General features: G+C 34.9%; 1 protein-coding gene across 1 annotated transcript; it reads left to right on the plus strand.

The window, feature by feature from the left end:
• Positions 1–6255: 6255 nt before the first annotated feature.
• On the plus strand, positions 6256–11895 carry LOC132266884 (uncharacterized). Its single transcript, XM_059767894.1, has 6 exons — positions 6256–6591; positions 7495–7730; positions 7812–8070; positions 10476–10655; positions 10743–10898; positions 11260–11895. The coding sequence occupies exons 1-6, from the start codon at positions 6562–6564 to the stop codon at positions 11425–11427; spliced, it is 1029 nt and encodes a 342-aa protein (XP_059623877.1). The 5' UTR covers positions 6256–6561; the 3' UTR covers positions 11428–11895.
• Positions 11896–14813: the final 2918 nt, after the last annotated feature.

Consider the following 14813-nt stretch of genomic DNA (forward strand, 5'->3'; position numbering starts at 1 on the left):
GGGAAGATTTGCTTTCGAGGGCCCATATATTTATTGAATAATCAAACATGTTTATTAAGACAAGAAATGGAATCGTCCATGGGGTATCCATATACAGATATAAAAGGGGCTCCATATATGGTATTGTATAATTAGTATGAGGTTTGCTCAGTGTGGAATTTAGATTTAAGTTCCAAATTGATTCTAAGCATAATATGTAGTATTCAAGATTAGGAAAAATTACTGGTTAGTTCTATTTTTTAATTGAAAGACTAAGAAGAAGTTGTATGAATTTTTATCACATTTCTAATTAATTTTTTCGACTAACTTCAAAACTTCATTGGTAGTTTTTATTATTTATTATTTTTTTTATGGTATTTCCTCTTTTATTAGAAACCTTCAATATTCTTTTCCAATGCAAATAAATTGGATTAACAACCTAGATGGGTGAATATGTTCAACTTACTATTTTATTCGGTTTTTGCTCAATATAATATTGAGAAAAGTACAAAAAAACCCCTGAACTATGGGAAAATCTACCACTAACTTCCTGAATTACCAAAAATATAAGAAACCCCCTGAACTATGCAAAAATGTTGCAGATGACTCCATTCGGCCAAGGTCCGGTGAGAATTATCCGTTAAAATTTGTTAAATTATTTTAAAAGACCATATTGCCCTTATAAGCATGAAAGGACATAAGTGCCCTTAATTTCGAATAATTAGACTCCAATATCCCAGTCCTAAGCAACAAAGCCAAACATGGCTTTCCCAAAAAAAATAGCCAAACATGGCTTTACCAAATTTCACCAAAAAATCATATTCGACAAAAAAAAAAAAAAAAAAAAAAAACCCTAAATCACTAACTCTGCAACTGGTAGGGTTTTTTTTTGGTACCGACGAACCCAGAAACGGCGCCAACGAGGACAGAGGATAGTGGCACAAGGATAGAGGACAGAGGACAGAGGACGAACCAACAAGGTATCCGGTGAGGACAAATCCAGAAACAGCGCCGACGAACCTAGAAACGATCGCGGTCCTCCATAGCTTGCTGGGTCGCTACAAACACATATATATATATATCTATATATACACATACAGACATATTTATTGAAAATGATTTCTTTGAATTCAAATCAAAACTCCAAATAATCGATCTCATGAGGCCAAAGTCGAACATTTTGGACTTCGAATCGATCTCATGAGGCTCACTTTCTCTCTCTAAAACGAACAACAACGAACCGCTGTCAAGAACAACAACGAAGACTCATCTTCCGATGTATGGCTCTGCGATTACTGATTTGGTTATGGTGAGAATAGATCCCGCGGCAGCGGATTCGGTAGAGACAAGAAGACGTCAATGGGCGACGGCGAGCGAAGCTTGATGACAGAGGGTAGTAGTGATGTGTGGACTCGGTGAAAGGAGCTTGTGATCTAGAAATTCCTCCAGGAGGCGTCCACATCGGATAATTCCCACCTCCCTCCTCCGTTCTGGCTTCTTCCGGTAGTGATGGTGGGGCTTTGTCGGAGATGCCCAAGAGCGACGTCATCGATATCAGGGATGACCAAGCTCATCGTCGTCATCATCAAGTGATGATGACTGCAGGTTCTACGACGTCGTCTGATTCAGCTTCTCCCAACATTCCTAGTGACAATGTTCTTATTGGCAAACACGAGGACAGCGGCGATGATGTTGGCGAGCGAGAATGAGTGATTCAAACCCAGAATACACAAAATATCCATTTGATTTATATGTATATACATCCCAATTAATATAACCCAATCAAACCCAGAACATCTACTTAGTTTATTTGTATATTCATTTGTGTACATATATGTAGAGAGAGAAGATGGGTGTTCTTCTGTAGTGGATAGAGTTGAATTATTAAAAAAATATCCCTTTTTATGTGATGGATGGATGAATTGGAGTCAAATATGATGACGCTGTGGGCGGGTATGCCGTGGGGTGCGAAAGACATTGTCAGGCTGTCATACTGGTGAGTTACGGGTGCACAAGTCCCACATCGCCTGGGTAGAGGAAAGGTGAAGTGCTTATATGTAAGTGTGTCATCTCCAATTGGTATGAGGCCTTTTGGGGTGAAGCTTAAGAGCAAAACCCTGCGGGCTCAGGCCCAAAGCGGACAATATCACACCATGTGGTGGAGTGGGTCGTTACAAATGGTATTAGAGCCTGACCAGCCGGAAGTGTGCCGACAAGGACATCGGGCCTCCAAGGGGGGTGGATTGTGATGACCCTGTGGCGTATGTGCCGTGGGTGGGTGCGAGAGACACTGTCAGGCTGCCACACTGGCGAGCTACGGGTGCACAAGTCCCACATCGCTTGGGTAGAGGAAAGGTGAAGTGCTTATATGTAAGTGTGTCATCTTTAATTGGTATGAGGCCTTTTGGGGTGAAGCCCAAGAGTAAAACCATGCGGGCTCAGGCCCAAAGCGGATAATATCATACCATGTGGTGGAGTGAGTCATTACATCAAATCCTTAATTCTTTAGAGTTGCAGAGCAGACAGAGAAAAGAAAAGAAGACCAAATCCCTAATTCTTTAGAATCCTAATTTAAGAAAATCCCAAAAATTTCAAACCATTGACACGTGAAAACATAGAAGAAGATGATGACCTTTCATAGATGTTGAGAGAAGGGTCGCGATCGATGAAGGCGGTGACGTAGTGCATGCCATTCTCAACGTTGGTGCGGAAGGTGAGGATGAGGAAGGATGAAGGAAATACACGCAAGACAATATGAAAGTACACGCAAGGGGGTTTTTTGTATAAGGGTAAAACTGTCTTTTACCTTTTTCTGTGGCCTGAGTGGGCAAATTGCAACAAATTAAAAGTTAAGGGTTTTTTTTTTTGTAGTTCAGGGCGGTTAGTTGCAAAATCCCCATAGTTTAGGGGTTTTTTTTTTTTTTTTTTTTTGCACTTTTCTCTATAATATTTACTGAATTAAAATTAAATTATTTAACCCACATAGTAAAAATAAAGTGCAAATAAAATAAAGTTGGATTTAGAGTGACACCGGGTTTAGGAAAACTCTTGGAGACTATCTGGCGGCCTCGGGTGAAAAGATCCATTTTAGTTAAACCAAAGTACAATGGTCTTCGACTCATACTCACATCTTCTCACTTTACCAAAAACCAATCGCTGAACGACTACGGCTTTGCGACTTCCCCGTCCAAACCCACTTGACTTAAACCTTACTCCCTTGATCCTTATAGAAGGATTGTTGGTACATCAACGAGCACTTCACGAATGCTTTTATCATTTTAAAGTGTAATATCTTCATCTTTTTCTTCAAATCTAGAACCTTGAAGTTGAAAGACAAATCTTTTTGTTAACTGGTAGCAATAGATCTTCGATGCGAATGCACTCTAATCAACAAGAGAAACACATCTTAAATCACTCATGTGTGTAGTATATGTGTTCTCAAACTAAAAAATAAACAATCTCTACCAAATCTCTTAAAGGCTCTTTTAGGGTTTAAAAAACTTGAATCTAAAAAGCCGTAATGATTTTGAGATCATAAGATATATTTATAGGTTTGTAGAGATAGTAATTTCATGTAAAAGTTTCTCTCTAAAACTTGATAAAAAAAGGTAATCAAATTTGACTCTAAAAATAACTTTCCTTTTTATTTGAGCAAACACAATAGGTTTTGTTTCAAACTCAATCGATTGTGTTTTTGTTAAGAGTTTGTTTTCCACCTGTGAAAAAGACAAACGGTTGTGTTCAAAGTGTAATCGGTTCTGTTTTCTGAGAGTACAAATAAACTTGTTTAGACTAAAAAAAAAAATAAAAAAACCTAGCTCTCAATGTAAAAACATACTCCTAAGTGTCTTCACTTTACTTACCTGTCTAAGTGTATTCTCATTGATCTCAAAGCTTGTTCTACTTCCGACCTTAAGACTCAAAAATGAAACAAATATTACAATTTGATCAGACTTATTTTAATACTGAAATTTACGTAAATTTACCGTTAGTGAACATATTTTTAAGAAATGTTTTTATCATCCAAAAATTTCATATGCTTACTGCACTTTAGAATTGAAGGGTAAGACTAATCAATATTATTGTAAAAGTTATAGTCCTTTTTTAAAAAATAAGTGTTGAAAATTAGAAGAGCATTGTTAAAGTAGAAAGTAATGAATTTGTTATTTTTTATTTCTATTAATAGTGAATTATTTCAGTTGAATAAAAACTATAAACAAATTAACATCAAATGTTTGTAGTGATAAGTTCAATTTAATTAGCCTACATTTGGTATATTAGGTTGAAATGGAATAAAATGACCGTTTTCATTCTACGATTTTGCTACAAATATGAAATGATATAGGAATGAATGATATTCACCATTTTTAACCTAATGATATTCACCATTTATAACCTAGAATAAAATAAATTTTAAATTTAATTATCCAAAATACTCTCTTAGTGTCAATTAAATTAAACTAACAAAATAACAATTTTTTTTATATATAAATTTTTAAAAGAAATGGTGGTGATGGAATGTGACAATAGTGTAAGTGGCGATGGTAGTGGGAGTGGTGGAATACGGCGACCACGGCAGTGGTGGAGGCGGCGACTACAATGAAATGTATGCTGCGTTTATAGCGGCAATGATTTTTGGATTTGGATTGTGAAAATAATTTGTTGGGAATATAATATATATATAATCTTTTGTGAGAATAGAATTGTCATTTCATTTATTGAGATGTGAAAAAATTTCATATAATTTTTTTTTTTTTTCCATTTTAAGGGAATGACCAGAAATAATCATTCCCACTTTAATTTTTTTACCAAATAAAAGAATGAGTGGAATGGGCATTTCATTCCATTTTTGCATACCAAATAGATATTATATCATTTTAAACAAAATTTATTTATTTTATATCAAATTTATTTAATTGCAATATGGCTTCACATGTTAAGTTTCAAGTGATAAACTAATTTATCAAACAACACCTATTTATCTCCAAATTTTTTAAAAAAATTATACAGATTATTAGATCTAATATGATTAGTAAATATGGCTAAAAAAAAAAATTACTGTTACTTATCACACTGTAAAAAGTAGAATCATCAACCAGAAAACATAATGGATGTGTGTTATAAGTGGGACTTATCTCACGTCGAATCTGGATGGGAATTGAAATGTGTAGAAATGGGTGAGTATGTAACACTATTCAACAATTTAAGCTTTTGAGTAAATGAGCAGCGCCCATCCGTTACTTTTTGTATCTGAGCCAGACCCAGTATTTGATACGGTGTCACGCCAAGCTCCGACCCCTAAGTTTTCGGGTCTTCTTCCTTGGTAGGCAGGGTGACTCGACTGTAACGAGGACGTTGTGCGGTTCGAGTGAGGGAGAATGTTACATGTGAGATTTGTCCCACATCGGATCCGGATGAGAATTGAAATGTGTAGAAATGTGTGGATATGCAGCACTACTCAACAACTTAACATTTTGACAACTTGACCTTTTGAATAAATGGGTAAGTGCTCACCCGTTATAATGCGTGCTTAGTAAGTGTTATTATTATTATTTTTTGGCAAAGAGCATGCTTAGGCAAAAAAAAAAAAAAAAAAAAAAAAGAATAATAATGATAGTGATTCAACAAATCTAATACTATGCAATTATACGACTATACGAAGAGTTGATATCGACCTGACATCATATGTATTAATGATAATATGATGACTCAACTTTATTTATTTATTTATTTTTTTGAAATAAAAAATATTAAATATTAGATTAATAGATGTAGTTGGTGAAAATCTGACATCCAAAAATTTTCAAGGAATATTAATCCAGTTAGACTATCGACTCAACTTCACTTACATAAATTAATTAAACTTATTTCGACTTTTAGACTACAAATTATTTTTCAAGAAAAAAAAACGCATTAAAACAACAAACATGTCCCTTTAAAATTTTCCTAATATAATATTATATGCCCATCCATAATTTCATTTGAGGAGCATAAGATCAAGAATAAAAAATGAAACGGAAACTAAAAACAAGGGTCTTCTATATAGTAATTTTCTTTCTAATAATTTAATATCATTGATTAATTAACACTACCGTTGTAACCACGCCAGAGTCAAAGTCTTCAAGTGCTCTGTTCCTTTTACCTTCTCGAACGCTGAACAGATGTGGACCAAGTGCTTTTTGGTTTGTGTTTCCTACTTGGAAATATTACTAGATTACGGAACTTGGGTACGAAAAATAGATCCATATTAATTATACAAATAGACTAATAGACTCATGCATACACATGTGTATATATATCTATATAGAGAGAGAAAATTAAGAACAATTGTAAATCTGAAATAGACCAGCAAGAAAGAGAACCCTCCGGTTGTTGAGCTAAGAACAGTTAATGCCTTTGTTCTTCACGAGGAACATAGCTCCCAACTCGGGCTACTTTCCTCTTTCTCTCTCTATATTTACATGTGTATGAAGGAGTCGGCAGCTGAGTATACAAAGAAATGGGGCTGAGGAACAGTGGAATCTGACCTCTGCAGAAGACCCTTTTCTTCTTCCTCTCTCACATTGTTGGAAATTTATTATAATGGCAGAAGAAATCTGTTTCTTCAATAAGGTAACTCTGATTCCTTATTTTCTTTGGTGGGTTATTTTTCTTTTTTCTTTTAACTTTTTGATTCAATTAAAGTATTGATTTTTACATGAACGTTTTGGTGATAATTGGATAGAAATGACATTCTTTTTTTCTTTCTTCAAGCTTTTACTTTGAAATTTTCTTACTAATTTATGATTTATTGATGGGTACAGAAGCTAACTCTATTTGGGTTTGGAGTAGGATTTTTATATTTCTCTTTACATATTCTGATCTGGATTTTGATACCAACAGATATATCCTAATTTCAGATTTTATGGGCATTTTTTTAGCTAACAGAGTGTAAATCACTGTGTTCATTTATTTCTTTATTTATAATTATTTTGGATTATGGGTTTGCAATAAATATCCAATGGTTTTGAAGAGTAAAGTTATCTTTTAGAGGAACAGAAACAAAATTGTCCTTCAGGTTTTTGCTGATAGATGGGTCTCTAAGGACAATTTATCTCCAAAAACCAACCACGAACACAGTGATTTACCAGCAAAAACATAAATGCATGTGATCTGGGGTTCTATCAAACATGTATCTTATGTCCTTTTTTTTTTTTTTTTTTGTTTTCTTTTATATATATATATATATATATATATATTTGTTTCTTAGAATCAAACCCTCATTTTCTTTTTATTTTATTTTTCTTCTTTTCCTATTGTTTGTTGATTGCCCTCTTCTATGTACTTCATAATTATAGTTGTTTTACAAGATGCTTTAGTTAGTTGTTTATGTTTTAATTATCTCTCTGTTATAACATTATTTTGTAGCTGGTGAACCTTAATTTTTTTTTTTTTTTTGACTACTTCTGTAATATATGGTTCATCCTTTCTTGCAATTTGTAATCATTGACATCTGAGGATCATTTTCAATCACAGGATACTCTCATCATAAAGCCTCCAAAGAAATCTCCTGCATTATCAAGGATGATAGTCTTATTATTTGCAGTGGTTTTTGGTATTTATATGTGCTCAATCTGTGTAAAGCAAATTAATGGCCGCACCGGGATTAAGTTTGCAGAGGTCGAAGTTCTTGAGGGGCCTTGTTACGATGATGTCATCGATCGAACCCAAATTCCCTATGTGCATTATCCTAGACCTGGAACCTTTAGCAGGTAATTGAGCGTCAATTGCCATTGTGTTTGGATGTTGGACTCGTTTTTGTTTACTCATGTCCTGTTCTGATTTATTGCCAGGGCTGAATGTGCATGTAATCCAGTACGATTCTTTGCTATTATCTCGATGCAGAGATCTGGAAGTGGTTGGTTCGAGACACTGTTAAATAGTCATGTTAATGTGAGTTCCAATGGTGAGATATTCTCTGTTAAAGAGAGGAGAGAGAACATTTCTTCAATAGTGGAGACTCTAGATAGAGTTTACAATTTGGATTGGTTTAATAGTGCTTCAAAGAACGAGTGCTCAGCTGCTGTTGGCTTCAAGTGGATGCTTAACCAGGTATATGAAGTCTTCAAACCTTCGTGCTATAACATACATTTTATCTTTTAGCTCTGTTAGGCGCGCCTAATAAACGTTCGGTTATTCATTAATACTATCAGATGAGTAGCTGTTGGATTTTTCATTCAACCTTAGTGAGTAGTATGCATGAGCACTTGAAAATTTTCGTTATTGGCTCACATATCATAACAGCTGCTGGAGTTTCCCACAAGTTTTTGATTTCTTTATCTATCTGCAATTCTTTGTCCAATGAAAGATTTGATTTCCTAATCTGTTAATTTTGTTTGAGTGCATAAAATAAATCCACGTATTAGATGATGTAAATATTTATCTATTGGTCCCCGAGCTTCTCTGGAAAAGCCATTCCACTATCTGGCACTTGTCAAACTTGAAAAACTAGTGTCTCTTATCTATTACGTTATATGTGCACATCTGTAGCTCCTCCAGTTTTTGCCATATGATTTTCTTTTGGCAGAAAAATAGTTATTGGCATAGTAGGTCTTCTTTTTGATGCGATGAGCCGCAAAGTTATCTCTCTAATGCACCTTGGACTTTGACTTTTGATTGGTTTCTGATAAACCTTTCTTTACCAAAAAAGAGACTAAATTCTCTTTTCGGGAGGGAGTCTGGAGTGGATATTTATTTATTCCAAGTTTATTTGTTTTGACAAGTTTCATAATGGATAGTTAAAAGGGGTAAAGAAAAGGGGGTTGGGGCGTTATCTTTGTTAAAGAATTGCCAAGTGTAAAGGCAGTACTAATTTAAATTTGGCCGATACTTATCGGTACCTAATACACACTTGTGTTCTCTATTCACGGCTATCCAGAAACATTGCTCTTCAAATGGTTTTTCATCTTCATTATCGGCTTCTATTTATCTGTCAACTGAACCAAAAAGTCTCTGCTTCTACTAACTGGTAGCATCACTAGCTCCAATTCTTCTTCTTCTTTTTTTTTTTTTCCTAAATAACTAGCTCCAATTCTGCCACAACTATTGGAAACTAGGCTAACTTGTGGTCAATTACTGAAGTACTTATGCATACAGAAGAACCCATGGTTGTATTATTGATTTCGAGAGGGCCTATTCCAAGACTGTTGCTTTGGATAATTAAATGAATTGACAGATTTTTTTAGTGTCTGTGAAGTTTAACCCGAGATTGGGGCTTCCTCTGTGGATTACTTAGAGCAGAAATCTAATCTACAATTTATTTTTGTACAAAATCTTGCCTGTTAAGGACTTGGGGAACTTTGAAGTCTTGCTAGGTTCAATAAATTGGCTCTTGTTTGTTCATTTCATTTCCTAAGAAAGAGGCTTGGGGTGTCGAATGTTTTTTTCCCCCCTCCTTTTACCTCTTATTTTTTTCCCTAAATTTTTACCTCTTTTATTTACTCTAATATGGAGGTTGATGTCGCTGTTTCCTTATAAAATGTAAATTATGAGTATTTATAAGTGATGATTATACTAGGAGAAGAACAAGGAACCTTAGGTTTTATGTGATGTCAAGAGTCGTTGCCTTCTAAGGGAACTTGTGGCTTGTGCACAGCAGCAAAAATAAATTAAGCAATTATAAATAGTTATTGGAATGGTAATTCCATAGATGACAATCATGACACCACGAGAGAAGATGTTTTGTCTTTAAAATACATGTTTTAACCCGAGTTTTGGATTTGGTCTTGAAATGGTATATAAGTGCTTGTGCTCCTGGATGGAACTGTTTCCAAATTTAACCATTCCCTGATACCATATTGTCATGTACCATGTCTTTTTGTGTTGCCTATCAACGTGGAGCTCCACTAATCAAATGTGGAGTGGATTGACCTGAATGAGATTATCTGATCTTCATGATGAAAAATGAGTTGTAAATTAAATGCCTCACAAAGACTTTCATTGTACATGAATATATGCACAATATTAAATGTTAATAAGTGTTTAACAGTTGTTCTTCTTAAAAAAGTCTTCTAATATTTTCTGCAACTCCAATTTGTAGTCATTCTCCACGTGTGTTAGATAATACCACATGGGGGGAAGGAGTTTAAAGGCCATATTACTTATTATACCTTCTCGAAAAAAGACTTGTTACATGCTCAGCGTACTGAGAGGTTCCTTGGAAGTTGCATCATGCAATACCATTAAGCATTGGTGTAGTCTGCTAAACCTTGAAAATATATGCATCCCGCATTTTTGAAAATTTTGAACAAATAGGTCAAGGATTCTGCAATCTTGACCAATGCAACAACTGAGCAGATTTTTCAATTTCCCATGCTTACCTTTTGTTATGCTTGTGGGGATATTAGGTGGAGATATTTTAGTTTAATTTAGTATATGTGATTTTTATTGCTTCATTTGATGGTTGTTTGTTTAAAGGAGAAGCAGCAGGGCTAATATATTTTGTACGGGTAATGCAGGGATTGATGGAGCACCATAAAGAAATAGTGGAGTACTTCAATAGGAGGGGTATTTCTGCAATATTTCTCTTTCGAAGAAATCTATTACGCCGGATGGTTTCAATGCTTGCAAATTCCTATGACCGATACGCTAAGCTGTTGAATGGGATCCACAAGTCTCACGTGCACTCGCTAGAAGAGGTCTCTCTCTCTGTCTATCTCTCTCTCTCTCTCCATACAAACATTCATCTGCATGATGCTGAATGGCTAGATGATTACTTCTTTTAGGCTGATACACTTTCAAAATACAAGCCAATGATAAATACCACGTCATTGATGGCTGATCTGGAGCAAATGGAAGTGACAGCCACCGAGGCGTTGGAATACTTTAGCAGCACCCGGCACATGATTCTGTATTATGAGGATCTTATCAAGAACCACACTGTAAGTATTAAGCTTTTTTAATTGATGGGGAAATTTCAATTTATAAGAATTATTTTCATCGTGTATAATTGAATCATTTGTGAAATTCCTGACCTATGCTGAATATTTCATAAATCATAACATTTTTTTTTTCTTTTTTTCTACCTCGTCTGCTTCAATAACCTCTAAGTTCTTATTCCAACTTATCTTAAAATTCTCATTGAATGTAATGTTATTCTGTTTGAATATTACATTCACGGTATCTTCATATCAACAATTCAGTGCCAGTATTGTAATTTTTTCCTTTTAAGTGCCACAATATAGTTTCCATCTCGAGGTAGTCACTCTGTTTTGTGACATTGACCATTCACGTCCGTCGCAGAAACTGGTAGATGTTCAAGAGTTCCTGAAGCTGCCGCAGATGGACTTAAGAAGCCGTCAGGTTAAGATACACAAAGGGCCATTGTCAGATCACATTAAGAACTGGGATGATGTCAACAAGACACTCAAGGGGACAACTTATGAGAGCTTCCTCCGCGTGGACTATTAGTTTAGTCCTCCGCTAACTTGAGGGAATGGTGTAAATAACAATGTCAACAATACTCTCGTTAGCAGAAGCTGACAGAAGTATCGGTCTTTTGGAAATTTTGCAGCAGCATTGGCATGGCATGCGATGATGCTTCAATGCTGGTTACATTTTGGTATGCGCCTCCATCTTTTTCACTTTCCTCCCCTTTTCTTATGGTAAACATGTAGAAATCATGTACATTTTAGGTTTTAGCTAATTCGTTCGGGCACAAGCAATGCTCAATGCAAATGTGATGGGTTTTCCCGCCTTGTGTTCCTTCTTCATCCTTTCTTCTTCTTTCTTATTTTCTTAGATTAGAGATGACTTCGATTGAACATTTAATTTTGCTGTATCCATATATTTGTTTTCTTGACGTGAAAAAGAACACGACATGAATCAGTATGAACACGAGTAAATTCATTATTGATTTGTTCGACACCATTCGGCACAGATCTACTTGCAGAATACTTTGGCAATTGGCATTTTATGTCTTCAAGTTCACGAGTATGTCCTAAGACTCCAAATGATGGTTAATCAACTTAATCTAACTGATTTATTTACAGTTTGAACTTGAAAAAACACCAAAATCATGAAGACTTTGTAACTTGACGGCAAAGGAAGGCATGTGTGTGTTTTCATGATGGTTGCAATTGAGTACTCTTACCATATTATTCCACCTTATCCCATGCTTTTGTTCCTGCATTGTCATAATAACACATTGAGAAGGCAGTGAGCTGGAATGACTGTGGGGTCGTTTGGACCTTGCCAGAACTAGGGTTGCTGATATTAGTGTTTATATTTTTGGGAGGAAATGAGAAAATTTGTGCAGAATGAGAGATTCCTCTACACCAATTATACACACATTGTTGCAGCACTACAAAATCTAATTGCCCTTTAATACAATCCCTAAATTATTTTGTTGCAGTAGCTGGATAGGAGAAAGAAATGTGTTTGAAATATCGGCAGTTACTTTACGTATTGCTTGATGTAAAATAGATAGTGGATTTGTTTCCTTGTTGAATCTTTTTCACTGCTCCATGGAGAATTTGATAAGCCAATGAATTTTTTTTTCTGTGTTTTAGAATATGGTTAACCATATTAACTAATCGATTATGATAAATTAGATAAAAAAATTGTAGTTTTTTCTTCTGCAGTACGACGTGACATGAGCTTGAAAGGGGTTCAAGAATCAAATTTATTTTTATAAGGGATAAAATCACTTATTTTTGGTTTTTTTACCCCCATATCATATGGTGTATCTTAAAAGATATGAAAGATCTTCCTCGAAGCCATGCATATGACTTTAATCGAATATGGCTTTTCACATAATTCTATATGTATCATCTGGAAAAATAATTGCCGGAATTGAAGAAGTCATGATGAAAAATGAATTTGCATCAAGGCATTTTTCAAGTAAAATGTATGTTTTTTTTATTTTTGTCAAAGGTTTAGGACCTTTTGGTTGAGGTTAAGGTTTAGTCTGAGGTGTGTAAAATAACTTGTTAACAATTAACAAGTAAGTTATTTTTATTAAATTTTAATATTTTTTTATTTATAATATTTTTCAATAACTAAACACAAAAAATTAAAAAAACAAAATTTTTATATTCAAACAAAGGAAGCCTTAATTAAGTAAAGCCCAACAAGGGGATATTCATACGCTGAAGCCTGGTGTGCGCCTCTTCTCGTAACCAAGTATCTTTCATACTTTTTCCACTTGCTTTTGGAAAGTGGAAACACTACCAATTTCAGCATCACTGCCGTGAAAGAGACATATTTTTTTTTTTTTTTTTTTTTTTTTTTTTTTTGCCGTGAAAGAGACTTAAGCAATTATTTACACTAAAATAAAGATAAAGTGTTTCCAGTGGACCAAAAATAAGGATCAAGAGTCGTGAAATTGTGACACAATTCATTTCAAAACAATCAGTCAATCAAACCATAACACCTTTCATCCTGAATTATAGTAAAGTAACTTTTATTCTCAGCCACAATCGTAACTTCTACATTACATTTAAATTTCAACTTCTACACAACCTAAAAGCTAGAACGCAAGGTAAAGTAAAAACATAAGAGACGCTGCAACTTCACTTCTTCAGCTTGATTAATATGACGCTGATGTTATCTTTGCTACCCTTGGCCACTGCAAGCTCGACAAGCATTGTCGAGGTCTTAATTTTGTCATCGAGGAAATTTTTTCACAATTTTGCATGCATATTCATTCGAAATAATAAGCCATATTTCAACATTTCAGTGCATGCTATCGTAATAAAGTCTTTTGGCTTTGTTCACGCCCTCACTTGTTAGAATGTTTTTCAATTTCATCATAAAGTTTTGTTCAAGGTGAAGAAATCTTCAGTTGGGATGGAAATACAAAGAGTTATTTGTTTGAGGTGGAGTTATGGAAGAGCACATGAAGATCGATCGATTCGAGCCACTACGGAGATTGTTAGATTTTGTGGTTCGAATTCGGTGCGTATGTGATATTTTGGCAGAAGTGTACAGGTTCAAGTTATTTGGAACAAGTTCAACTCTTGTGAGAACGAGTTGGATTTGCTTGTAACCTCGATTGAACTATTTCAAGAAAAGTCGAACCAATTGGACGTGGACACCAAAAGACTTCTACTTTAGAGTTGCAGACTGATATGATAACTTTTTGAGGGCAAGTTGGAATGTTTGTTCAACAAGGAATTAGGGTTCAAGACTAGATAAATGGAGATAGGTGTGAGAGGTTTAGAGAGAGAAAAGAGAGGAAAGATGTAATAGGTTTAATGGTGAGTGTTGTGAGGAGAGGGGAGAATATATGTAATTCCCGAGTGAGTGAAGTTTTGATATCTGATTGTATATTCTCTTCATTGATTAAAAATAGTGAAAATCTTTCTTTCCATGGATGTAGCCCTAGGGTTGGGTGAATCATATAAAATATTGTGTTGTGTATGGATGTGTATGATTGCTATATTCATATATGCTTGTGTTGGTGTGATAGGGTGATATTACCGCTGTGTATGATGAAGGAGAGATTTAATTTTCAACAATAGCTAACCGTTGAGTGGGTTGTAGGGAGTTAATATTGATCCCTAATATCGATGTGACCTCTAACTCGGAGATGACATAAGAGTTTCATAAAAGGATCACCCGAAGCATATCGATATTATTCAAGTCAAGAAGGTTGGTCAAATGAGGTTATTACAATCATTTCAATTCAGGAAGGATATGAAAGTTTTTTTTATTTTTATTTATTTATTTTTTATTTTTAGAGTTAGCACCAGGAACTCCCCTAAGTAGAGCCCCTTCGGGACCCACCCTAGGTTACAAACCTGGGGTACAGAGCCTCGCCCCAAAAATACACTGGATAAGTTGGGGGTGATAAT

This window comes from Cornus florida, unplaced genomic scaffold (assembly GCF_030987335.1).
Source record: "Cornus florida cultivar Cherokee Brave unplaced genomic scaffold, ASM3098733v1 CherokeeBrave_3.0.0_Hap2_Chr07, whole genome shotgun sequence".
In the NCBI taxonomy this organism is placed as follows: Eukaryota; Viridiplantae; Streptophyta; class Magnoliopsida; order Cornales; family Cornaceae; genus Cornus; species Cornus florida.

Coding starts and splice junctions, on each gene's coding strand:
- LOC132266884 (XM_059767894.1), top strand. CDS start 6,562: ATGGCAGAAGAAATCTGTTTCTTCAATAAG. Junction 7,731..7,811: donor AGACCTGGAACCTTTAGCAG/GTAATTGAGCGT, acceptor ATTTATTGCCAG/GGCTGAATGTGCATGTAATC. Junction 8,071..10,475: donor TCAAGTGGATGCTTAACCAG/GTATATGAAGTC, acceptor CGGGTAATGCAG/GGATTGATGGAGCACCATAA.